This window comes from Acytostelium subglobosum, assembly GCF_000787575.1.
Source record: "Acytostelium subglobosum LB1 DNA, scaffold: scaffold16, whole genome shotgun sequence".
NCBI lineage: Eukaryota > Evosea > Eumycetozoa > Acytosteliales > Acytosteliaceae > Acytostelium > Acytostelium subglobosum.
Window position 1 is genome coordinate 174,739 of NW_012236517.1, and position 24,963 is coordinate 199,701.

The 24,963-nt window shown below is 42.3% G+C and overlaps 8 protein-coding genes across 8 annotated transcripts; 4 read left to right on the top strand and 4 right to left on the bottom strand.

Annotated features, from left to right (window-relative positions):
• Positions 1 to 459: 459 nt before the first annotated feature.
• Positions 460 to 657, top strand: SAMD00019534_077900 (hypothetical protein; the record flags this gene model as incomplete). Its single annotated transcript, XM_012896830.1, has 1 exon — positions 460 to 657. The coding sequence occupies one exon, from the start codon at positions 460 to 462 to the stop codon at positions 655 to 657; it is 198 nt and encodes a 65-aa protein (XP_012752284.1).
• Positions 658 to 2,563: 1,906 nt separating this feature from the next.
• On the bottom strand, positions 2,564 to 3,094 carry SAMD00019534_077910 (hypothetical protein; the record flags this gene model as incomplete). The annotated part of the gene is made up of 3 exons (XM_012896831.1): positions 2,564 to 2,669; positions 2,785 to 2,953; positions 3,046 to 3,094. Coding segments are annotated over 3 exons (324 nt in total), but the record flags the coding sequence as incomplete, so codon positions are not given.
• A 224-nt stretch (positions 3,095 to 3,318) lies between these two features.
• Positions 3,319 to 4,443, top strand: SAMD00019534_077920 (hypothetical protein; the record flags this gene model as incomplete). The annotated part of the gene is made up of 5 exons (XM_012896832.1): positions 3,319 to 3,403; positions 3,467 to 3,628; positions 3,712 to 3,896; positions 3,973 to 4,272; positions 4,354 to 4,443. The coding sequence occupies 5 exons, from the start codon at positions 3,319 to 3,321 to the stop codon at positions 4,441 to 4,443; spliced, it is 822 nt and encodes a 273-aa protein (XP_012752286.1).
• A 342-nt stretch (positions 4,444 to 4,785) lies between these two features.
• Positions 4,786 to 6,551, bottom strand: SAMD00019534_077930 (hypothetical protein; the record flags this gene model as incomplete). The annotated part of the gene is made up of 5 exons (XM_012896833.1): positions 4,786 to 5,466; positions 5,550 to 5,939; positions 6,005 to 6,119; positions 6,272 to 6,432; positions 6,504 to 6,551. 5 exons carry the CDS (start codon positions 6,549 to 6,551, stop codon positions 4,786 to 4,788), a joined length of 1,395 nt encoding a protein of 464 aa, XP_012752287.1.
• Positions 6,552 to 11,593: 5,042 nt separating this feature from the next.
• Positions 11,594 to 12,697, top strand: SAMD00019534_077940 (hypothetical protein; the record flags this gene model as incomplete). Its single annotated transcript, XM_012896834.1, has 1 exon — positions 11,594 to 12,697. A coding segment is annotated over one exon (1,104 nt), but the record flags the coding sequence as incomplete, so codon positions are not given.
• Positions 12,698 to 12,864: 167 nt separating this feature from the next.
• SAMD00019534_077950 (hypothetical protein) lies at positions 12,865 to 16,905 on the bottom strand (the record flags this gene model as incomplete). Its single annotated transcript, XM_012896835.1, has 3 exons — positions 12,865 to 14,879; positions 14,948 to 15,196; positions 15,273 to 16,905. The coding sequence occupies 3 exons, from the start codon at positions 16,903 to 16,905 to the stop codon at positions 12,865 to 12,867; spliced, it is 3,897 nt and encodes a 1,298-aa protein (XP_012752289.1).
• Positions 16,906 to 18,881: 1,976 nt separating this feature from the next.
• On the top strand, positions 18,882 to 22,787 carry SAMD00019534_077960 (hypothetical protein; the record flags this gene model as incomplete). The annotated part of the gene is made up of 8 exons (XM_012896836.1): positions 18,882 to 19,352; positions 19,417 to 19,568; positions 19,645 to 20,125; positions 20,191 to 21,143; positions 21,209 to 22,005; positions 22,088 to 22,390; positions 22,463 to 22,606; positions 22,684 to 22,787. The coding sequence occupies 8 exons, from the start codon at positions 18,882 to 18,884 to the stop codon at positions 22,785 to 22,787; spliced, it is 3,405 nt and encodes a 1,134-aa protein (XP_012752290.1).
• Positions 22,788 to 22,837: 50 nt separating this feature from the next.
• Positions 22,838 to 24,485, bottom strand: SAMD00019534_077970 (hypothetical protein; the record flags this gene model as incomplete). Its single annotated transcript, XM_012896837.1, has 3 exons — positions 22,838 to 22,937; positions 23,015 to 23,175; positions 23,250 to 24,485. Coding segments are annotated over 3 exons (1,497 nt in total), but the record flags the coding sequence as incomplete, so codon positions are not given.
• Positions 24,486 to 24,963: the final 478 nt, after the last annotated feature.

The window sequence follows — 24,963 nt, forward strand, 5'->3', positions numbered from 1 at the left end:
GAATCAGATATTGGCAATAAGGAAGAATTTATGTCAATCAGTACAGAGGGAGTTGGATTGTTTTAAAGAGTGGATACTTCAAGATGACCAGGCAGAACTAAATATCAACAGTAGTCCTATATATGCTCCATTATATTGTAGACTATTACAATTGGAACAATTCCTATATCGATTAACTTGAGATCTAATAATAATAATAATAATAATAATAATAATAATAATAATAACATCATTTCCATCAGACAATGAAGATGAAGGTGAGGTTGGTTGCACTGACGGTTTGAGTGTCACATCTACTAACAGAATATAGTTCACCAATTGGAACTCTTGGGATGTTGAGCTCGACTTGGTCATTCTTGTCCTTGCTGTAGCGTAGCCAACGGTACTGAGTCTTCAGTTGGCGAAAACAGTCATACATCTGTTCCTCTACGGCAACTTGAATATACTCTGGGCCCCATGATGAACGCCATTGTGCGCTTTAATGAAGTCTCCAATGGTGGTCTTGACATATTCAATTGTGCACCTATGAATATCATCATTCACAACTCTAGCTTCAAGACCAGCTTCATTCCAAATGATAGCCAGAAGAAGGGCTTCTGGGGCCAGGTCCCGAACCTTAATCTTGATGATCTCCAATTCTCGTTGAGGAAGCTCTGAAAATCTGAAGGCATTATCAATGCTCTTGTCTAGGGAATCCATTTCAATGATTAGTGATGTATACTATCTCTCTTTCAGCTTTGGTGTATAATAATTTCTTTTTTTGGATTGAGCAATTTGTCAGCTTGAAACTAAAAAATTAAACCTGATCATTTATTAATAATAATATATTAGATTAATGAATCCATAATGGATTAGAGTTGGAACAATATATTGTTATGACTTGTTATCGGCTGCCAATTGTTGTACAGAAGGATACTAGATCATTTGTATGATATTGAAGACTAAGGATTATGAATAATATTTGTTCATCTTGGAGTGATTGTAGGCAATTAATAATCTCTTGAGTTGAGAGGACGTTTCTCTGTCTTTCAATCAGAACAATAGCTTTTTGATTAGGAGTCATTCCTTCATCAATCTCTATGGCTGGGACTTTAATAGGGGTTGGGACTTGAACAGGAATTGGGTTTGGTGGAGATGGAACTCGGACTGGAGGTACCTCCGCTTGAATCTCAATCGGGGCTATAGGATCATCATTCTTAGGAAGTTCTTGCTCTATACGTAACAGGTGAATAGCCCTCAAAAGTGATTGAGCAGCACCAATCTTTAGGTTGCAAGATTGTTTGTACATACAACCCTTTATTTGCCTTCTGCTCCTTCTCAAACTTTGTGTTAAATTAAAGATTCAGAGAATTGATCAATAAAAAACAATCCTAAATAATACTTTATTTATAAATACTGATTTATATTTGGAATGATATATTGGTAAGACTTATTATCAGCTGCCAATTTTTGGAGGAATGTTACCAGATCATTGGTTTGATATTGAAGTGAAAATATTATATATGCGATTAGTTCGTCTTTGGTAGATGCATCTTTGCAGTTCTTTATCTCCTGAGTTGAAAGGACCATCCTTTGTTCTTCAATCAAATTAATTGCTATCTGACTTGGACTCAAACCTTGATCAATCTCTAAAGCTTGATTTGGTGTTTGAGTTCGAGTTGGAGTTGGAGTTTGAGTTGGTGTTTGAGTTTGAACTGGGGATGATACGATTGGAACTTGAGGTGGAGACAAAATAGGAACATTTGAATTTTGATGTTGTTGTTGTTGTTGTTGTTGTTCTTTGTATATTGCCCGGAGAAGAGATTGAGCAGCTCCATAGGGAAGATTGAATGGATTATTGATTAGGATTGTAGAGGTCAATGTAGATAAGTCTCTTCCATTTACAACCTCACTACGAAGCACTGGTGCATATATATTTCCATTCTCTTGTTTCAAACACCATTGATACACTTCCTCACAAGTCATATCATTCATATCATTATTGTTATTATTGTTATTATTATTATTATTATTATTGTTGTTGTTCATCTTTGTTATTAATATGGATATTTAAATTATACAAATATTATAAATGATTGTTATAATTTAGAGTTGATGATTGTATAATTATTATATAAACTACTTGGATCTCTGAGTTAACTCATCCATTATCCAAACAAACTTAAAGTTTAAAGCGCTCCAGCTACCCGATGCCCATCATGTGAATTGTGATTGAATGAGCACACCACTCAGCTGAGCAATTAGAGTTGTTTGCCAGCAAAGTCCAGTTTTAGCACAAGTAGCTGAAACAACCCATAAGCACAGACCAGACCAGACCTTGCCTGCTCTCTCCATCCTGATTTGTAATATGATATGACTTTGACTGTGATTACCTGTCCTCCTGTTCTCCTTTGATTGACTTGTGAATCGCATGCATGTATTGCTTGCTTGCTTGGCTTGAAGTTTTATTATATAATGGCAATGGTCGAGTTGATGAGTTGGTGTCCTCTCCTCTCCCTTTATCGAAATGGATGTATGAGTGAGTTGATGTATGTATTGTATGTATTGTAATGTATGTGTCTTAGTATTGATCAGTTGATTCTGGCTTTTGAGCAGCAGCAGCAGCAGCCTTCTTCTTCTGTTCCTTCTCATGATCCAATATCTGTTTCTTATTCATTCTTAATAAATATCTGATTGATTGATCGATTGATTGATAATAGATTGTTAGTTCAATGTTGAATGATGATGATGATGATGTTGTGTTGATTGATCGATTGATGTGATCAATCAATCAGTCTTGCTTACTCATCATATTGACACTTCTCATAAGCATGTCTCTCATCACCACATTGCCATGGCAGATAGTATTCCTTGACTCTACACTTGTTCAAAGGTATAAGCAGATGTGCACAGTAATCTCTAAAGTTCAATGGGATGTTGTTGATCTCCATCTCCTCCTGTGTAGCAATCATGACTATTGTCGTTGTCGATCATCATCATAGTGTTAGTGAGTTGAATGAACCTGTTTGATTGATTGATTGATTGAATGATTGATAGGATGCATACTCCTTGATCCATCTGGTCTAACTGTCATTGGTGGTGCCTCGTGTACCATCTTGTAGTTCAAGTGATGCTGTTGTTTATAAGATATATGTTGTATTAAGACTGAGTGCCGATGTTTGATTGAATGAATGTAGTGTGACGAAGAAAGTATGTGTCTCTGAACCAAAAATCAAAAAAAATAAGGCTTTGTGAGTTTGGTGATCATCACTTTTTGTTCTTCAATCCATTCAATTCAACTTTGAGTTAATCAATCATACATATAATATAACATAAATAATGGCACAATTCCTTAACAAACTTATCCCAACAGCACTTGCTATTGGTACAGGTATATCATTGATCGACAGTTCAATCTACAATGGTATGTGTGATGATCGATTGATGTTTGGATGTGGAGTTGTTACTGACTGTCTGTTTTGAATAGTCGATGGTGGACAGAGAGCAGTTATCTTTGATAGAATAGCAGGAGTCAAGGAGAAGGTTGTTGGAGAAGGTACACACTTCATCATTCCATGGCTGCAGAAGCCATTCATCTTTGACGTCAGATCAACACCAAAGAATATCAAGTCAGAGACTGGTAGCAAGGGTATGTCAATCATTCAAACTCATTCAATCATTCACTCACTCATTCAATCAAACTCATTCAATCAATCAAACGATATGTAACAGACTTGCAGACAGTAAACATATCACTTAGAGTGTTGTTCAAACCAGAGATTGATAAGCTTCCATGGATTTACAGCAAGTTGGGCATGGACTATGACGAGAGAGTGTTGCCATCAGTTGGAAATGAGGTCTTGAAGTCTGTCGTCGCTCAGTACGATGCTGGTGAGCTGATCACACAAAGAGAGGCTGTATGTTGGGTCCATCTCATCAATCAATCAATCTTGGTACTAACGGAACTATTCCACTCGACAAACACTGATATAGGTCTCAAGAGAGATTCGCGAGGCATTGACAAAGAGATCAAAGGAGTTCAACTTGTTGCTGGATGATGTATCGATCACTCATCTCAGTTTCTCACAGGACTTTACTACAGCCATTGAGTCAAAGCAAGTGGCACAACAAGAGGCCGAGCGATCAAAGTATATTGTGTTGAAGAACGAACAGGAGAAGAAGGCTGCGATCATCAGAGCCGAGGGTGAGTCAGAGGCTGCAAAGCTGATCATTCAAGCCATGGCCTCTGGTCCAGGTTTCATTGAGCTTCGTCGTATTGAGGCTTCCAAAGAGGTAACATCCATTCACTCAATCAATCGATCGACCAATCGATCAATCATTTACTTACACTCAATCAATCAATCAATCAATTAGATTGCCGAGACATTGGCCAAGTCTGGAAAGGTTACTTACATGCCAAACACTGGAAATGTATTGATGAACATGAATGCCTCTGGAAAGTAATAGGCGTACATGGTCCACCAACAACAGGTAATAAAACAACTTGTTTGATTATACTCATCCATCATCGTCATTCATTCACTCGACAAGTCAATCAATCACTGGTAATAGGTTAACCTTTATGTTTCCTTGTTTAGGTCATTGAATAAATAAGTTTGGTTGGTAAGTTGGATGGATGGATGGATTCGAACTGGCGACAGTTGAGCATGGCACGACATGGTATGGCACGGCATGGAATCCAGTCCTGTCCAGTCCACTCACTCACACTCTGGACATGGTACAGATGATGTCATCACCGACATGATGATGCATCAGTGTTGTTGGAGACACTTGGAGGTCACTTGATCACACCCGAACTAGCTGTACATAGTTGGATGGGAAGCGACCTGCGGTGCCAGTCTCGTTGGAGCCGTAAAACCAACCTTCGTCTTCATACTCGATGGTGAGGGTCTCGCCCTCCTTGATCTCCAGCTCGCCATCGCAGTCCGAGTGGTAGTCGTAGAGCACCTTGCATTTGCCGCCGGCGACGTCCTTCTTCTTGATGGCGTCGGGACACTCGACAAAGTTGGACGGGAACATGCCGACCTTGCCATCGCCACCCACGATCGTGCCCTGCCACCAGCCCGACACATCGCGCTGCATCACCTTGATCATGTTGTTGGCCTTGAACGACAACTCATTCTCTTCAGTGGCCACGTAGTCGTAGAGTGCGCGCACAGTGTCGCCCGACTCTGGCGAGGTCGACGCGCCCTGCAGCGAACTCCTGTTGGACTCTGTGCTGTTGCTGGACGATGTCGACGAGTGGAGACTTCTACGCTGTAGATTGGCAATGTCGTTGGCAGAGATATGCATTGGCGATCCACTGGCGCTCGGTGACATGAGCATCGAGAATGTAGCGAGCGGGTTCGACGCCTGGTACGGCTCATACTGTGTCTCGGGTGGCTTCTGCGCTCCCGACGTCTTGTCCAAAATGAATGATTGTAAGTCCTTCTCTCTGTCAATGCTATCAATCGACTTTCTAATGATCTACATCATCGTCATCATTGGCGTGTTAGTGGCAGCTCGCGACTCACTCAAACAATCACTCGCTCGCTCGATCAATCACATACCTCATTCGCGGCGGTTACAAGTGGCGGGATGATCTCCTCGTTGCGGATGACCTCGGACAACCAGTCTTTGGTGCGATCGATGCGATCGACTTCGAAGCGCTGGAGATCATCAAGGATCTTGGGCATCTCGTCGTGATAGAATTTGGCCTGGTTCTGTTGTAATATCTTTACATTGTCTTTGTACTCTGCATCGGCTTTGTCCGCGGTCTTTGTAGCGGTCTCCAAGTTCTTTCTAGCCTTTTGTTCTTTTGCGCCTGGAGGTTGTCTTGACAGATCCTCATTGGCTTCCTCCTGCTTACGCTTCAACTTCTCATAATTCTGTTTGGCCTTCAACTCATTACCCTCTGCCGTCCTCAAGTCCTTTGTAAGTCGCTCACCAGTTGCGATCAACTAGGTTGATTAACGTACATCGGTAAGTACATTGATTTGGATGGATATCAGATTTAGATACTTACGGTCTTTCTCTGTTTCCTTGATTCTTGGATGTAGGCGTCGATACCCTCGACAATCAGGGTCTCCAAGTTGTGAGAGAACTCCTCATGTAAGTTGGCAATATACTCCAACTGGTCCCTATATATTTGGAATGCATCACGCAGTGTACTATGGAATGTATGATCGTGTCAGCTGACAATCCTTATTTCCAACTTCCAACTTCCAACTTCCATCTTCCAATATCCATTATCCATTATCCATTATCCAACTACCAAACACTCTCTACATACCCAATCTCCATATCAGAACAGAATGTCTTGTCCTTGCATAGTTTGTTCAAACTCTTTCCATACATTGACTCAATCTGTTGTTGTTTCAAAAGGAATTTGCTCAACATATTGGTGAACTGTTTGCCATTTCCAACTCGTTTGACAACACAATCAAACTTATCCTATAACATTTAATTGCAAATCCATGTTAGTAATTTAAATAATGGGATAATATTAATAATATTATACATACCCAGAGATCCTCTGAGAAACATTTCTGTCTAATTGATGTTGTTGCCATCATTTTTGATTGATTAATCAATTAAGTAATGGATATATATTAAAAAAATTTACTTTAAAGATATTATTATTTGTTTGAAAGGATGAGATTGATTGATTGAATGAATGATTGAATGAATGATTGATGATTGATTTAGGGAATGGGACAAGATTGTATTGATTGGGTAAAAGACAGGGTGTAATGGAGAGATAGAGATAGAGATACAGATAGAAATGAGATAGAGATAGAGATGATTTAAGATAAAAGATGACGATTGATACACTGGATTGGGCCATTACTACTAGACTGTCTGTCCAAAGTGGTTGGTTGATTGATTGGATGTTGGTTTGTATACCATATATTCGTAGGGTACTTGGAGAGGGAATGCGTATTCCTGTTTGAAGGAATGCATGGGTGAGGGACGACCCACCCACACGATCGATCAACAAATACATATGTTCTATAATTACAAAAGACCAATATATATATATTGATGTTCTCACTCTAAAATTCACACTCACACTGACACCCTTGAGTGTGTTCTGTTCTTATCAAATATGTCCATATTAGTAATAATAACTGATTGAGTTATAAAGTGAATGTGGGGTGATTGATCAGTGTGGTGTTGTAATTGATTGATTGAGCGTGAGTGAAACAGATAGTCTATCTTTATACTCGGTGTCGTTAGTACATATTATGTCTGACTCTAAAGTCTCACTCCTCTCCCTGTTGACAGTCAATCAATCCAACAATCTATATTTAGTGAACTTGTTAAGACTTGGATCATCCAAGTTCGAATCTGTCTTTCACTTTTGGTAATAATAATAATAATAATTCTTCAAAAGTCTGGATTACTTTATTATATACAACCATATGTTCAAATTACCAGTGACCATATGGCTAGGTACTCATCCCAAGTTGGGGCAGTACCATACTCTATATAGGAGATTCCTTGTTTTGTTGTTGGAGGAGGCGTCAACGTTTGATTATTTGATGCCAAAGACGGCGGCCATAGCAGCGTGGTTCTTTGGAGTGTTGTACTGAGGATTGAATTTGTAATAGAGATCCAGGTTGCTGCGTGCAGTCTCGGCATCCATTTTCATAAAGTAGTCGAGCTGGCTAGGAGTAACGTCCTGTTTTTCATTGAACGAATCAATCACTCCCTGGAACACAAGGTAGGCGTCCAAACTCTTCTTGCTCACATTATGCTTCTTTGCCAATAGCCTATAGTGATCCGCTATCAATTTCTGATGGAAACGTTGTTGGTTCTCCTGATTTTCACGTATTAATCGCTCTATCACCTGATCATCGGTTTCACCTGGTCGTGTTTCAAATATTTTCTGTTTCTGTTGTTGTTGTTGTTGTTGTTGTTACAGGTAGGATCAGGAGGATTAGTTAGTCATACATATACTTCCAATCACATCGTCATTATCATATAAAAATATATATAACTTTACCCTGTATTCAAAGGTATAACGTAGTCCATTAGGTGTCTCCTTCTTATACTGTTTACCGAAATTGGGAAAGGCTGTACCCAACCAACAAACGAGTACCTGTACGGTTATTTGATATTTATCAGCAAAGTTCTTGAGATCTTCATCGTTAATGTAGTTTGCTTCTACCTCTGAGATATCAAAGGTGTTGTTGAAAGCCTTCAATTGAACGATCAATTTGATCAAATTGATTAGTACATGTTCTGAATGTTGTGTGTGTTGATGTGTACTACTACTACTACATACATATATAACATCATTTAAATCGGCTTTATGCTTTTTTCTTGTCATGTTTATATATTGGTGAACTTGGTCTAGTCCTCAAAGTTTGTTTGTTTTGAAGTCAATATTTGTTGGAAGTTCGGTCAAACCACACCACGGCTCTCCTTTTTTGATTGTGATCGTTGTTCAGTGTGAGCATGTGCATGGTGACCCCTTACTTACTTAAATTTTTGTATAAGTATTGATGTTGTTGAACCACAATAGGGTAGGGTAGGAAGTGTGATACAAACAATCACGACCCAACAATAATCGATGTTAACCAATATTTAGTAATTGTTATTGACACCAATTTTATTAAGGATGCAATTTAATGTATGATGATAGGGTAGGGTAGGGTAGTCCCCTTTGATCCACCTTCCCTCCTCAATATCATATCACATCACATCACTTCACTTCACATCATCCACAAACCGATCAATTTTATTAATACTGAATTGAATGAATAAATAGCAATACACCTAGCAAGCCAGCTAGTTGACTACCTACCTTATGATATTGAATTCAATTCTCTCACCATCCATCTAATCAATCAGTAATAATACCAATATCATCATATTATTGAGTATGACAATATTAAGAGGGCATCCATCACATCACCTCTGAATGCATAAAGACATCATTATTTATAAATTATTAAAATAATAACATTGAATATATTGCTTATGCTCCAAATATACATCCATCAATCACATCACATTCACACATTAATTGACATTTGTGGGTCCACACCTCTCCCTTACTTACTTAATACAACATAATCCACATCCACAATACCAACATTAAGATTAACATCAACATCAACTCAACTCCACTTCCATTCCATTCCATCATCATTAATCCTAGTATCCTTTTCCTACCTCGACAATAATATCAATCCATCATCCAACTAAATAATTTGAAGTTACTTATCTTCAAACTCATTCCCAAGTGATCAATCATACCCAACGACTGTTCAACATTATATCCGCTACGACTGTTACTTGAACAACACATTGCCCTGTCCTTTGCCAGACAATCAATCAATATTATCGATCACACTTCACGAAGACCATCAGTCCAACATCTAAATTTAACATCAACATATAAGGATATATCCACAAATCCATCAGAAGGATCCATCCACTATCCATATAAAGGCAGGGACGTTTCGACGGAGCGAAGGGTTATCCAACCCATTGCACAAGGTATGTGATATCAACTCTCACACGGATATATAGACAGAGCAATCATCAATCATCAATCAATCAATCAATCAATCATTCGATCAACCAATATTGTGGTCAAACAGCTCATCGCCTACAACTTCATTTACTATCTTTATATCTACTCAATCAATCTATCATATCACATCACTCTATCTATCTTTGTTGTTTATTGGATATGTATAAGGTGATGTCATTAACAACAAGGGGGCTCAATCACATAAGGCCCTAAAGGGGTCAATCAAGTCAAACCCCCAACCTTTTATTATTTGATTGACAATGATCATCTTTGTGTGTGTTTGTGTGTGTATTTGTGATCAATCAGTCCTTAATGACCATTAATCCACCACATATATCCGCTTTATTATGTGTGTCAATAAGTCAACACAACACAACACAACAAGATAAACACAAACACGTTGTTATGGTCGAATGAGAGAGATAGCCACATCATGGTCCAATACATCCATCAACAATAGCATGTTCTCCCTCTCAATGAAGAGGGAGAGAGCGAGAGAGTGCAGACGGAACATCAACATCCACATCAAATATATACCTTAAAATAACATCCACCATTGTTGTTAATGTGTTGTTGTTGTTGTTGTTGTTGTGATCGAAAGGACAACATGTTCTTTGCTTATCCGCGAGGCCAAGACGGTGGCCAGCCCTTCTTTGGGGTCTTACACCCTCCACATACATGCTCACACATATATGTATAACACATGTGCACACTTTGGTAAAGTGGATGGACTCTTTGCTACATCATCACCACCTCCACACTCATCACAATCAATCAATCAATCAGTCATAATACACACCAACCACAACACCACACACCTTTGCGCGCGCCAATCCATCAGTCATCAAACATTATATACATATATATCCAAACGCATGGACCATGGACCATACTATGTATGCTCATCTCGAGGAGGTCACGCGAGCTCCATGGATCACAACTGCACATTTCCATTTAAACTCTCTCTCTCGCTGTGATATGTGTGTGATGTGTGAGTGTGCTGTGTGTGGATGTGGTGAGGCCAGTGCCAGCCCATCAATGCCTCCCGGTGGGGCATAGGCGCACCCCTGCTATCTCCATCGTGTCTGCCCACCGACCAAACATCATCGTTTGACCATGCGCCAAACAAACATCATCGTGAAGGGCACTACTACCTCCTCATTAATTAATTAATGCCTCTTCCAACTTGGGTGTGTGTTAAGTTGAGGGGTAGTAGGGTACTCTATGTGCTTATGTTATGTGATTGATTGATTGATTGACTGATTGATTGACTGAATGATTGATTGATTGTGTTAAGTGAGTGAGCTCCCAAACACTGTTTTACTAACCAATACACTGTTCCCTCCATCCTGGCATTGATGCCCTGCGGTACCCATCAACTATTTCTAGTTTTCTACTTCAATCAATCACATCTTCATCAATCATTGTCTTTGATGTTGTTATAATTTAATCTTATCTATCTATCTTTCAAATTGAATCATTCAATTAATCAATCAATCCACATCACTTACTCATTGCAAACTAATCAATATCAATCAAACATATTATTTATCTACCTATTTGGACATTGATATATTCCGGAAATATATCAATTAACTAAAGGTACAATCATATCTCATCTTATATTTATTATTATTATTATTTATTTATAATTTATTATTTATTATTATTTATTATTTATTTATTATTTTTATTTATTAATTAAACTATTTATTATTTATTTATAACAAGGATAACATTACATTACAAAAAAGAACAATGGAAATATTACCAAATAATTATCTCTACCTCCAATCGTCTGGATCACCAAATATACATCATTATCAGAATATGTTATACTCTGCAGGTAATCCAGAGAATAATCCTTTCGCTCCTTCCAATTATGGAAAGCAACAACAACAACAACAACATTCACCACAGCATTCACCACCACCTCCATCATATTCCCCAATCCCAATATCACATTCCGCTCACTCATCATCATCACAACTTCACCTTATGCCTCATTCATACCAACCAAACTCCACCTCGACCACACCTCCACACGACTCTCCGTCACACTCTCCCAACTCTATGATCTCAGCAATGGCCATGGCCAACAACTTAAGTTCATCCACATCATCAGCGAACAACTCATGGCGAAAGTGTTGCCAACACACTTCATGTCTATTGTGCACTCGCGGCACACCTCGCTGCCTCAGCATGAACCACCCATCGTGGACACTTATATTGCGTGTCGTGTTCTACTCTTTGTCCCAGATCCACCCAGACAAGGAGTTCTTTAACCTCAAGAAGGAGGTCTATGTATACCTTAATGACCATTGGGACATCTTGTCGCCAACCCAGGCACAGTCGACCAACTGGAAGCGACAGGTACAGGACGCCCTGTCCCACTCGCGCTTCTTCCGCTCGGGCAGACACACCCTTCGTTGCAACGGATACTGGCAACTGAAGCTCCTGTGTAACCCATGGAACTACAACAACTCGAAGCAGTTCGAGGCCCTTCGCTTCGAGGACATCCATCCACCATATTCCCCAACAACATCCCTCACCTCCTCGCCACATATGTCACCAGAGATCTCATGGAGGTTAGCTCGTGGACATAAGGACGATAAGTCACAGGACAAGTTTATGAACATCAACAAGTTGTTGGTATCTGCCATGAATGACTCTGATCCCGAGGAGTCTTTCGACATGCCCTCGCCATCATACCTCACTGCCTCGGACTCATTCTATGGCAACAACAGTAGCTGTGACAGTGGCGTGTTGAGCGCCAGCACAACCAGCACCAGCAGCAGTGGTACCAGCTGTAGCCGTAGCAACAACAACTCTCCATCAATACTCGCGCACTCAATCTCCAAGATGAACTGTAACACGTTCAACCATCCAACCAACTTCAAGTTCCTCCACAACAAGAAATCCTTCCTCCAGGACTCGCCCATCTCATCGCCCTACCTCACTGGATCACATCGCTCCTCTGGCGGCCACGGCTCAACCCCCAACTCTGGCGTTGGCTCTCCCTTCCACCTCTCATCTCTGCGTCCATCATCACCTATCTCCTCGCCATCAAAGTACAACAACAATCCAGCGGCTATCAGTCCAAGGGCAGAGTTTGATGAGGACATCATCATTACAAAGATCAATCAAATGCGATCCATACTCAACTGCACCGAGTAGACATCATCTCTAGACAATCACATAACATAAGCGCATTATTTATTTATTCTCCTTCCAACCTTAAGATAGCCGTAGCCAAGTATGATGTATATTAAACAACGAATATTGGAATAAAGATTGGCTATAACTCTTCCTTTAACATTGTGATCGTGTATTATTTATTAGATTGACATGATCATCATTATAATGAATAGTGCAAGGATACTGCTATTGACAATGGACATTGACAACTTGATTCCTGAGTTCATTCCATCACCTGTAAGTCCTGTTGATGTCGTTGATTGTGTTGAAGTTGACTGTGCTGTGGCAGTTGGTGATGTAGTTGATGCCGCTGTGGTAGTAGTGTCAGAGACAGATGATGTTGTAGTGGCATCAGATGATGTAGTTGATTGTCCAGTGGAAGTGGTAGTGACACCAGATGATGTTGTTGTTGTCGGTGATTGTGTGGTAGTTGATATAGTGGCCGCGCATTCATTGGTCATAGCAATTGATGTACTGATTGATTTACATCCGGTGGTGTCAGTGATGACCACTTCGTAGAAGCCATTCGACACATCCTTGAATACAGTGCTCTTGACTCCATTGGAAGTTCTGACGACAGCTTGAGTGACATTTGATCTCAACACCAAGTTGTAGACATTGCTGTTACCACCTGTAGCCGAGAAGGACAACTCGCCACAGTTGGCAGTCATTGCCAGCGTTGATACAATGGACAGGTTCTCAATAACCACAGAGTAGGAGAAGTTCTTTGGACAGATGGGATCAGCGATGGACAAGCCAATCTTGTATATTCCAGCACCGACAGTGGCAACACCATTGAATGCTTTGTTGTCGATGGTGTAGGTGACGCCATTAAAGTTGGTGACTGTGGCATTGATCTTGCCCATTCCTACATCGAGTGCGGAACAGACATCGCCAACGCTACTGGGTGAGAAGTTGGGGTCATTGCTGATGATCGTCACAGTCTGGCCACCTGTGCATGATGGGTTGTTGGTGTCGACGATGGACAACGCGTAGTCTTGGGTGCCGACGAGACCTGACCAAGTGTATGATCCTGTCATGGCGATGCTCTGACCTCCAGACGTTGCCAATGTGTAGGTGTAAGCCGGGTTGACACCTGTTAGCTTGATTGTTCCCTTGGCGGTACCACAAGTGTCGTTGAGAGTAACTATCACTGGGAGTGGGAGTGAACCGCCAGACTGGTATGGGATGTCGATTGAGCCAGAGAAGGTGGCGCCAGTGACGTAGGACAAGTAGGTGTAGGTGTGATAGCCTCCTGGAGTGGTGGTGATCACTCCATTGGTATCAGGAGATGCTCCATCGATTGTGATGTAGAAGTCCTGCATTGTCTTGGCATCGAATGTGACATTGGTGGTCAAACTGCCACATTTGGCTGCGGTCATTGTGTAGACGGGCTTAGTCGATGCCAGTGGCGTGATGTTGTACGTGCCAGTCCATTGACAGAATGTGTTGTACACTACTGACAGGTACATTGGGGACTGCGTCAGGCCGGCCCAGTTGATCGCCTGTGTGTTATCAAAGTTGGCAACACCTGGGGATGGGTAGATGGCCGCTACCATCTTCTTTTGAGGGTTGGTCACTCCAATCACACCTGATGGCACGCCCTCTGGTGGAGTAACGATCATGGTCAGTGGGAAACTTGGCACAGGGTCGACCTTGTCGAGGGTAACAGTAATTGGCCATGAACAGTTGCCATTGCTTATGGTGAGGACTGATCCGTTGGGTGGCAGGTTGGTTATGATGTGTCCATTGGTGCCATTGTTGTATGAGTACAATGGGTAGATCTGGCCCCAGTTGCTGCTGGTCACGCTGGCAATTGGTATATTGGCGCTGGTTGTCGGGTTGGTCAACTTGATACCAACAATGCCATCGGCATTTGGTGTCATGAAGCATGTTGGAAGACTGATTGGTGTGATGTCAACAGTGACATTCTTTGTCAACACTGTGAATGGAATGTATCCATTGCCACATACTGAGTGACTGTATGACACTTGGTAACTTCCAGTTCCCAATCCTGAAATCACACCATTCATCACAGTATAACCAGTAAGTGTGATTGAGTTAAACTCGCCTGGATTGGCAATACTAATACTACCAGTTCCAACATTACATGAACCATAATCTTGGTTCGTCACTGTGTATCCAACCTTCCAATCTAGAGGGTGAGTGATATAACATGTTAATAATCTTTCATTCATACTTGGATCATGCACTAATACATACTTGGATTGTTGTTTGGCACAGTGAGAGTGATTGAGTTGGTGCATTGGGTGACGGCGTTGGAGAATGTGATTGACTTGAAGCCAGCATAGACTCCATTGATGTCAAGGTATCCTACAAAGTAATTGGATGTCTTGCTGTCCACTGTAACAGTACAGTTCTGTGGACAGTATACTCTAATGTTGGCATCCATAGCATTGGGACATGAAGCATTCTTTGTCACAGTTGCATTGACTCCATCATATGTAAGCTCTGTTTGGATGATTGATTGAGTTAGTGATTGATTGATTGATTGATTGATTGGAATGAATCCAGCGATGGTACATACTTGGTGGTATCCACATGTAACCGTTTGTACATGTCGAGGAGATGTACTTGACGTAGAGATAGGAGGTTGATTTGTAGTAGGTCATGTTGTAGGTGGTGGTAGAGGGCAAGCCATGGTAGACAGATTGGAATGTACCACTACCTTGTGATCCAACCTTGCAGTCTGGTGGTGGTACGTGGTTGGTGACTATTACACCCAAGTACTGGTTGACAATCACTGATGTAGGGTTGTCGAGATAGACTGATGTGTTGAGTGGTGGCAGTGATGTGCAAGACTTCTCAAGTGTAGACAGGATGTACGATCCTGGCAACATGTCCTGGAAGATTCCAGTGTTGGAAGTGAGCACAGTTTCGCCGGTGGGCGACCAACGAATGAGCTGGACTGAGGAGAATGCATCATAGTTGTTGACGACCACACTCCAGTTGGACATGCACTCAAACACGTTGCGAGTGGAGGTGTAGTCTGGCGCGACTCTGGACAAGTCGATACGGATGTTGGAGTATTGGTTGGCGCAGCCACTGGTCAGCGCGTAGTAGTTGCCATAGGACACGTTGGCCGAGAGTGTTGGGATGTCTAATGGCACGGAGGACTTGAAGTAGAAACCAGAGTCGACAGTAGAGAATGCCAACAATGACGTGTTGCCAGTGTAGGCGAATGTAATGGTGGCATTGGGTGAGCTACATGATACCTTGGCCGGGGAGAGCGTGTAGGTGGCCCTAATCGCATTGTATGGCGTGGAGAACTTCTGAGACAGGGTACATCCATTGTCGTTGTAGGACACTGTAACATCATCTCCGGCTGGCACGGCGAATGACATCGAGCCCTTGTAGACGGTGTTGAAGTTGTATCCCTTGACCGTGAACGTTGGGTTCGTGAGGAACTGTTGCGCGACGCCATTGATCGTCATTGTACCGGTGGCAAACGATGCGTTACAGTTGGGTTGTACGACCTCCATCGACATTGATGGCTGGGTGCGTAGGATTGTGACTGGTACGCGCTGTGTGCCACAAGTGGTCGACGCCGCGATCAATGTATGAGGTAGGTCAGTCTCGGTCTGAGGCACATTATTGAACACACCGGCATTGTTCACAACAGTTGTGCCATTGGCAAACTGGAACGAGAGTCCCGTGAACATGTTGGCGTTCAAAACGGTCACTGTGCCATTGGCGATGGCACACAGGGCGTGCTTGATGGTGATCTGAGGCACCAGGTTGTTTTGTGGCTGCACGTTGAAGTAGATCGTGCATTGGCCGGGGTTGGTCATGAGCTTGTGAGCACCGGCGCGAGGGTATATGGCGACGGGTGGGTATATGCGGCTGGGGGCCGAGTCGAGGTAGGCACCATCGACGTACAAGTCTGGACGGGTGACGGCCAGCGAGGTGCCGACGAACGCGCACTTGGGTTGAGTGAATACCGGGTTGATCCAACTGATGGCGAGCTTGGCGGTGGAGTTGCAGGTGGGGCCCTTGGTTGTGTTGAGGTAGTAGTTGCCATGTGCAGTGACGTGGAATACCAAACCATCTTGGTTCAACTTTTTATCACCGATCAATAATGATGTGACCAGTTCACCAGTTTGAACATTTGACAAAGTGATCGTATCAAACTCCAATGGATTCTTTACAATCACATCCATGAATCTAATACAAACTGCATCATTTGCACTAAGTGTTGAATTATGTAATATATAATTAATTGTTGGGCATGATTGTGAGTTGACCATGGTAGTCAACATTACAATTGCCATGATCATCATCACCATGGATATATTATTTTTAAAATACATTATTAATATTATTATTATGATTATTATTAATACAAATACAAATACAGATAATAATAAGACGAATTGATTGATTGATTGAATGAATGATTGATTGAATATGAAGTCTGACCAAGCTTGATTATGAAGTCGTTGAACAGACTTGTTTGGTAGGTTGGCCTTGTTGGGCCTAAAGTTGGACCTCGCGAGCGAGACTGGATGTTTGATCAATCATGCCATCAACGAACATACATATGATACATAGATCCAGTAGAGTGTTGGGTTGAAGGGGTGTATCTGTCAACAAGTGGGTTGGTTAGCAGCATACATCTGCATTGTTTGATCAGTCAAACAAACAAACATCTGGCAGCCAGCCCATGCATGTGATGATGAAAGGTTGACAACGAACACACACGAATGTTTTGTGTTTTTGCAACTGTTTGGGGCGTTTTGGGCCATTGATCAAAGTACCCGCCTACATTCACACAACACATGCCTCGAGATCAATGTTTGAGTACCAAACCAATCGTCAGTGAATTAATTAATCAATCAATCTATGTTATGTTGATCGCCCATTATACAAACCATGCACGAACTGAACAAGTCTGGACAGATACATCAATCAATTCGAACAAAGTATCCTATATTGGGCATCTGATATGACGTGTACCTTAAAATATCATCCAATAAGACGTCAAGAGTAAAAAAACAACATACATATTATATTTTTTTATTATGATGACATCACCTGTTATTGTCTAGTCCAATACTTTCGACTTGTTGTTTGACTTCATATTCATTCATTATCTTCTACATAGTTTGAAATTAATAAGTTATAACTTTTGCAATGAGATAAAGTTAAAGAAAAACTTGAGACTGAGGATGTTGTCCTCGCAAAAACAGATCTTTATTGTAATAATTTACCAAAACAAGCAAAGAAATGAACTTCACATTATTAAGGTTGATCATTATTTGAACAAGATGAGATCGATCGTGTTGTGGTTGTTTGATGAGCTGGTGGTGTGAGTTGGTTGTTGTTGTACTAAGATGCTCTCTCGTGTGTGGTGTGTGCTACTCCTAATAATACCTGGGAGGAGAAGGTGGTAATGAACGATGTTGGTCAGGTGACTGGATGCGATGCGAGCTGGTGTGTGTGGGGTGGGTATGTGAAGTAAGTAAGTAAGTATCAATCCAATGACTAAATAGAGAGATACAGATAATAATAACATTCAATCCAAACATTGTGTGTATATGTGTGTTTGGAAAGACTCTCACTCATATCACATCAATCGATTCATCAAGTAAACCATCGGAAGTGACGTGCCTCCTCCCTGTTTGTCTGGTTGCCTGACTGCCTGCCTGGCTGTACTATCCATCCATTCCCCCAAGCGATTGATTGATTCAAGCACAAGGTGGAATAAGGAAGTGGAGTTTAAATATAACTCAATCAATCAAACAACAAACACGACTGACTGGATAGCCAAGCTTGGGTTGGTTGATCAATCAACCAACATCATCATTCTCTCCTCATCCCTCATCACATCATCCATCCATCCAATCCAATTCAATTGACTTTGCTTCACTACTTAGAGCAATAATAACAATAACAACAACAACAACAACAACATCAACAACAACATCAACCTAGAGTGTAGAATAGCACTCGGCTCTCTCTCTTGTTAGTTGGTGACCTCATTTATAGACTATTCACAGTCCCCATTCATGTGATACACCTTCATCACATTCATTGTGACACACACCTCAAGCAAGCAATCAATCAAGATTGAAGCGACATCATCATCATACATCAATCCATCAATAAGCATAACAATAGCACCAAATAATCAATCATGGACGATCACGAACAAGATGACAGCAGCAGGCAAGTGCTTGCTCTGATCCATCAACTATCGGATGCCAGAGCAAAGAAGGTGTTGATCGCTTTCTGTCAAGACCTCGTCAACTTTGAGAAGACTACTCCATCTCATTCATCATCACAGTCATCAACAACATCTCAGACATCAACAACACAACAACAGACAACACCAACTATAACACAACTTTTAGATCTTTGTTATAGTCATTCCAAGAGATCACTTACATCATCACAACCAAGTCTACTTTGGAAGATATTGGAGTACTCCATTGTGGAGTTGGATCATCTGGAACAGCAGTTGGATGAATACAAGACGAACAAACAACTACAGGACGACCAAAAGTTGATCACACTGGCAACATCAAGGCTGGACGAGATATCATCTCTAATCAACTATCTAAACAATCAACAACAACAAGGCAATACAAGTAATAGCAACGAATATGTATGTTTCAATGATTGATTGATCACAACATCCATCACATCCTAATTTCCATTCATTCCAAAAGAACGAACTAATGGCGACAGTTGGAGCACATATGAAGAGACTATCATTGCGAATAAGAGATGTAGTCGGTAACAATCAATATAGTGAGGTAGTCAAGTATGGATGGATAGAGAAGCGTTGTGGAAACAATCAGTCCTTCCGCACTTGGAAGAAGTATGTGTCACTCAATCCCCGCCACTCAATCAATCAATGAATGACTGGACTAACCAATCCAACCCGACGACGACAGGATGTGGTTCATACTCAAGTCCTCAGCAGAACTACAATATTATATCAAGGATAAGGGATTGTCAAAGAAGATGCTTATAAGTACATGTTCTTCCAATTCATTGGTATCACCGGTAAAGATAAATATGGAAGGTGAGCTTGGAAAGAAGAAGGAGGGCAAGGGATGGAAGGTCAGATGGATGAAGTTGCTGGACACGACACTGGAGTACTACCGCACGCAGAAGGAGAAGGAGCCATTGGGCATCATCAATTTGAATGAATGCCAGTGGTGTGATGTCTACAAGGACATGTCCAACAAGTTTGTCATCAATCTCAGCACGGGCAAGTTCTACTTCCAGGCCGTGTCCAAGGAAGACCTGCACAAGTGGGTGTCAGCAATCAAGTCGCGCATCCCCGCCAAGCAAACCAATCACAAGATGGACCTGGCCCAATTCTCACTCAAGGGCATCATCTACCTGTCCAACATTGTATCGATACAAGAGGTATGTTCAATCAAACATTGGAACTATTCCAATCACTCACTCACATCAATCAATCAATCAATCAGTGTTCCAAGTTCACTACGCAGCCCAATTGTGTGTTGATCGCTACGGACAAGAAGCACTTCTATTTGTCATTCGATACTGGACGAGAGAAGTGTGATTGGTTATTGAGCATCAATGAACAATTGGCCAAACGCCCATCTCAGCTGACATCCAGCAAGAGTCTAGGTCTTATGTCAGTCGTGGTCAAGAGCAATGCAAACTCTGGAAGTAGCAGCAACGGCAATGGCAACACCAATGGCAACGGCAATGGCAATGGCAATGGAAACATGAGTGGAAGTGGAACCATTCGCAAGTGGGAGGTTGGCCAGATACTCCCATCACAGAAGATGTTGGGAGAGGACATTCGCAATAGCACGAGTGAGGACGACCAGGAGTTTGGCTCACAGATCTTGAAGAAGAGGATAGCTTGCTCACGGACATCATCGGCAGCAACCCTACCAGTGTCGGCACCCGGACGCAAGTCCTCACATCCATCGGCCATGAACATTGCGCATCAGCTACAGCAACAGCATCAGCAGTTCCAGTCGATGCCCGTGATGATCAATGGCGCACAGGAAGACAGTGACGACGCTGATGAGAGCGGTGCCGAGGAGGATGAGATTCCGCACTACCTGCGTAGTGAGATCATGAAGCGCTCGGCACACAACCTGCTCAAGTCGTTCAAGGTCGAGGTGTTCCTGCCGTCACTTCCAGAGAACCAGGAGACCTACACATTCCTGTTCTCGGACCATGTCCTGGTCGACCAGGTCAAGAGCTACATCTTCAAGAAGATCGCCGCGCTCCAATCACTACCACTCGTCGAATATAGACTGGGAGTGGACGAGGACAACATCCTGGAGATTGAGTTCCTCAAGTTCATCTACAGTAACACCATCATCGAGCTATCTCTCAACACCTGTGGCATCGTCAAGATTGGAGTCTATCACAACAGGAAGGATAGAAGAATCAAAGAGAAGTATGTTACCCATCCGTATCTCATCCATCATTCATTCAATCCTAACACAATCTACCCTACCCCAGGTTGTACCCGGACAAGTTCAATGCGATATTGATCGAGACAAAGATACAATCAACGAGAAACTCTGTGGACATGAGTCAGAGAGGCGATCTGTCAATGGACTCGACGCCATCATCAAGGAGAATGGATGGCGCAATGCTCATCACTCCAAACTCTATCAGCACCAAGTCGCCAATCAACGAGATGGACGACCAGTCTGCCACCTCCGAATCTCTGCCACACTCTCAATCGGCATCCACACTCGCTCATCTGAGGAGGGTGTCAACAGTGCCCTCGCCAACATTCGCCAAGAAGCCCATACTTCAGCAGTGTGCCGGATGGTCCATCCAGCCGCTGTCCTCAAGCGCCGAGCCAAACAACGTGCTCAAGCTGGACAAGCAACAGAGTTCATTCTATCGCAAGTGCTTTGCCGATGGCGAGAGCGTGCATAGCTTTCTGGGCGAGGATGCCAAGGTGGGACCGATCGCCTTCTCCCTCGTTAAGAACGCCATGCGTGACAGGCACAGCGGCATACTGCACACCAAGTTTGGCGTGCGCGTCGCCTCTGTGGATGGCAAATCGATCAACTTTGGCAAGCTGTCTTTATCCAAGAAGTTAAAGAAGCGTAAGATCATCAGCCATTTAGTCAACACAATCGATGCCAGCATCGACGCCAAGCATCTATCACTGGCTACCAACCAGTCCGAGTTCCAGAAGGAGCTCCTATCCCTGGAGGAGCGACAGACAACCTCTGGCTTCAAGTTTGGTCTAGTCCTATGCAAGGATGGACAGTTGATCGATGACGACATATTCTCAAATCGTAAGTCAAATGAGATTGATTGATCATAGATGGAATGATCCCAACTCACTAACATCACTCCAATCAATCAATGAACAAACAGAGACTGGAAACAAAGAATACGAAGATTTCTTGGACTTGTTGGGCAACAGGATAGAGTTGATGGGATGGACAAGATACTCAGCAGGCCTGGATGTTCGAAATAATACTACTGGCACTCACTCATTATATACAGAGTTTAAGGGCAATGAGGTCATGTTCCACGTGTCCACACTGTTGCCCTACACACAAGGTGATCCACAACAGATTGAACGTAAACGACAAATTGGTAACGACATCTGTGTAATTATATTCAACGAAGGATCACATAGCTATGTTCCATCAACGATAACATCACAGTTCAATCGTAAGTTGACTTGAAAATGTCCAGTCCATCCATCATCCATCATCCATCTAACAACATTCCACATCATTCTAGACATCGTCATTGTAGTTCAGTATGACCGACTTTGCAACACATACAAGGTTGGAGTGTCCACAAAGGATGGCGTCGAGACATTCGGTCCTCCCATACCTCAATCAATCAAGAAGGACCATCTGCGTGACTTCCTCTTGACAAAGTGTAAGTGGACGTGAGCTCATTCATTCATTCGAACTCATTAGGCTAACATTCTCGCCAATCCTCAATCATCAACTTAGTGATCAATGGTGAGCTGGCATCACTACAGGCTCCAGTGTTTGCAAACAAGATAACTCGCACAAGGGAGACACTGCTAAAGTACTTCATCGAGCAGTATTCATAAGATAGATAGTATAAATATATATATATTATGTATTGTACATTATTTAACTAGCCTGCCTTTCCATTTCTGTTACCATTAGCGTTGCTTCCATCGCTTGGTAATCTATTAACATATAGTTCCAAGAGATCTAATGACTTCCTGGCGTGTTTACTAGTGAATGGATTGGATTGAGGGATTAGTTAAATGATTGATCAAGAGTGATGGAGTGATTGATTGATCCAACATACATTTGAGAGGCTAGTTTATACATTGGGAAGACATCACTATTCAATAGTTCCATACTATTAATGAGTGATTGCATCATTGCCATACACTGGAATGACTCGTCCAAGACATCATTACTTGTCTTGGCGTACAACTCAAAGTGTTTGGACATAATATGATTCATCTATGATTGATTGATTGGATGGATGAGTTAGTGAGTGATCGTTTGATTGATTGATGGATGGATGGATAACTTACAGAGTTGTTTATCAGCTTCACCTTTGCCATTAAACCGGCAAACTGTGTTCCACAGTACATTGAGTTGTCTTTGATGCGATCCAGGAGCAACTGGAAATCACGTCCATTGCGGTAGTCAAAGGGTGGTGCTTGCTCCTGTTTGTTGTTGCCACTGTTGTACTTCTTGCTGCCATTGACACTTCCACCACTACCACCTCCACTCATGTTGCCAATGCTTCCATTGTTGTTGATGTTACTATTACTATTATATACACTGCTACCATTGTTATGACTATTGCTTAGACTTGATATACTCTTGTGACTCGCGTGGCGACTACTTGATGCTGACTCTTGCCGTGAGCCACCGCCCGACGCCCTGATCCTCTCGTACACCAACTCGTCTTCATCTTCATCTCCTTCGGCACCATCATTGGTAAAGTCTGAAAGGAAGTCATCTATGATTCGTGTGGGCTTGTGTGGCGTGGTGGGTGGCGGCGCCACAAACTCAAAGTAGTCGTCGCGGTAGTGATCGTGCTTCCTGTGCTTGCCCTCGATGTAGCCAGTTGTAGTGTTGTACTTTTGTGCCTTGGTCAAAGCATGGTCTGCCATTGCCATGGCCATGGCCTCCTTCTCGTCCATGGGTGACATGTTGCCGCCGCTGCCATCCGACAACGGTCTGCTGACGGGGTCCATGATGCTGTGACGGTAGTAGAAGCGGGGGAAGTGGCGATTGCCATTGTTGCCGCTGTTGGCCAACATTGTGTCCATGTCCATGTTGTCGTACTCTAGACTGCCACTACCACTGCGTGTTGTTTGGAAGGCTGGCGGCGTAGTCTCTGAAGGTGGTGGAGGCGTCGACAAATGTGATATATACGACACGTGAGTCGTCTGATCCTCATCGCCCGTATCAAATATAACTTGTTCATCATCGCTGTCTTGAGTCTGACCATGTCCACCTCCACTTTGATTGAGTTGTTGTTGATCATGTGATTGATGTTGATGTTCTTCAAAGTGATCACCACTCGAGTGCAGTCCCTCTAGGTTGCCAATGGCCAAGAGGAAGTCGTCAGACTTTTGGCTTAGGTGTCGCTTCAGAGGTGATCGTATATGATTGTGCGAGGTCATTGGCGTTGAATTTGGTGTGCACTTATTACTCCTCGGTTCGTAATCATCAATGATTGGTATCATCAATGGTAGTTGATCGACCTCCACATTCTCCTCATGCAGTGAGTCGATCATTCCACTCTGCATCATCATCTTTATCTACTCTATCTGTCGTTATTTGTAATAATACAACAATATATATGTGTATGTGTGTGTGTGTGTATGTATGTTGTCTAAGATGTGTACGAATGAATGAAAGAATGAGTGAAGGATGTGGAGGACACGTTGTTATCAATCACTTTTGAGATGTGTATTTGTGTTGGGTGAGAGAAAGAGGAAACACTGTTGTCAATCCCAAGATTAGTGTGTGAATCTAACCCAAGGGTTGGGCACGGCAAAGCCCAAGTGCATGAGGCCCGCCCCCACTCACTCATGCCCATACTTACACCAAATACATATCTCTGATGTTTGCAATAAATCAGAGAGACTTGCTCACCCTCTTGGTGAGACTGGGCAAATTGAAAAGCGACAAATCTTTGCAAAACTGCGGACCATGGTTGTACAACAACAACAGTACTACTTATTTTGATTGATATTATTACTCTCAATCGGGCTTATTATAATGTCTTAC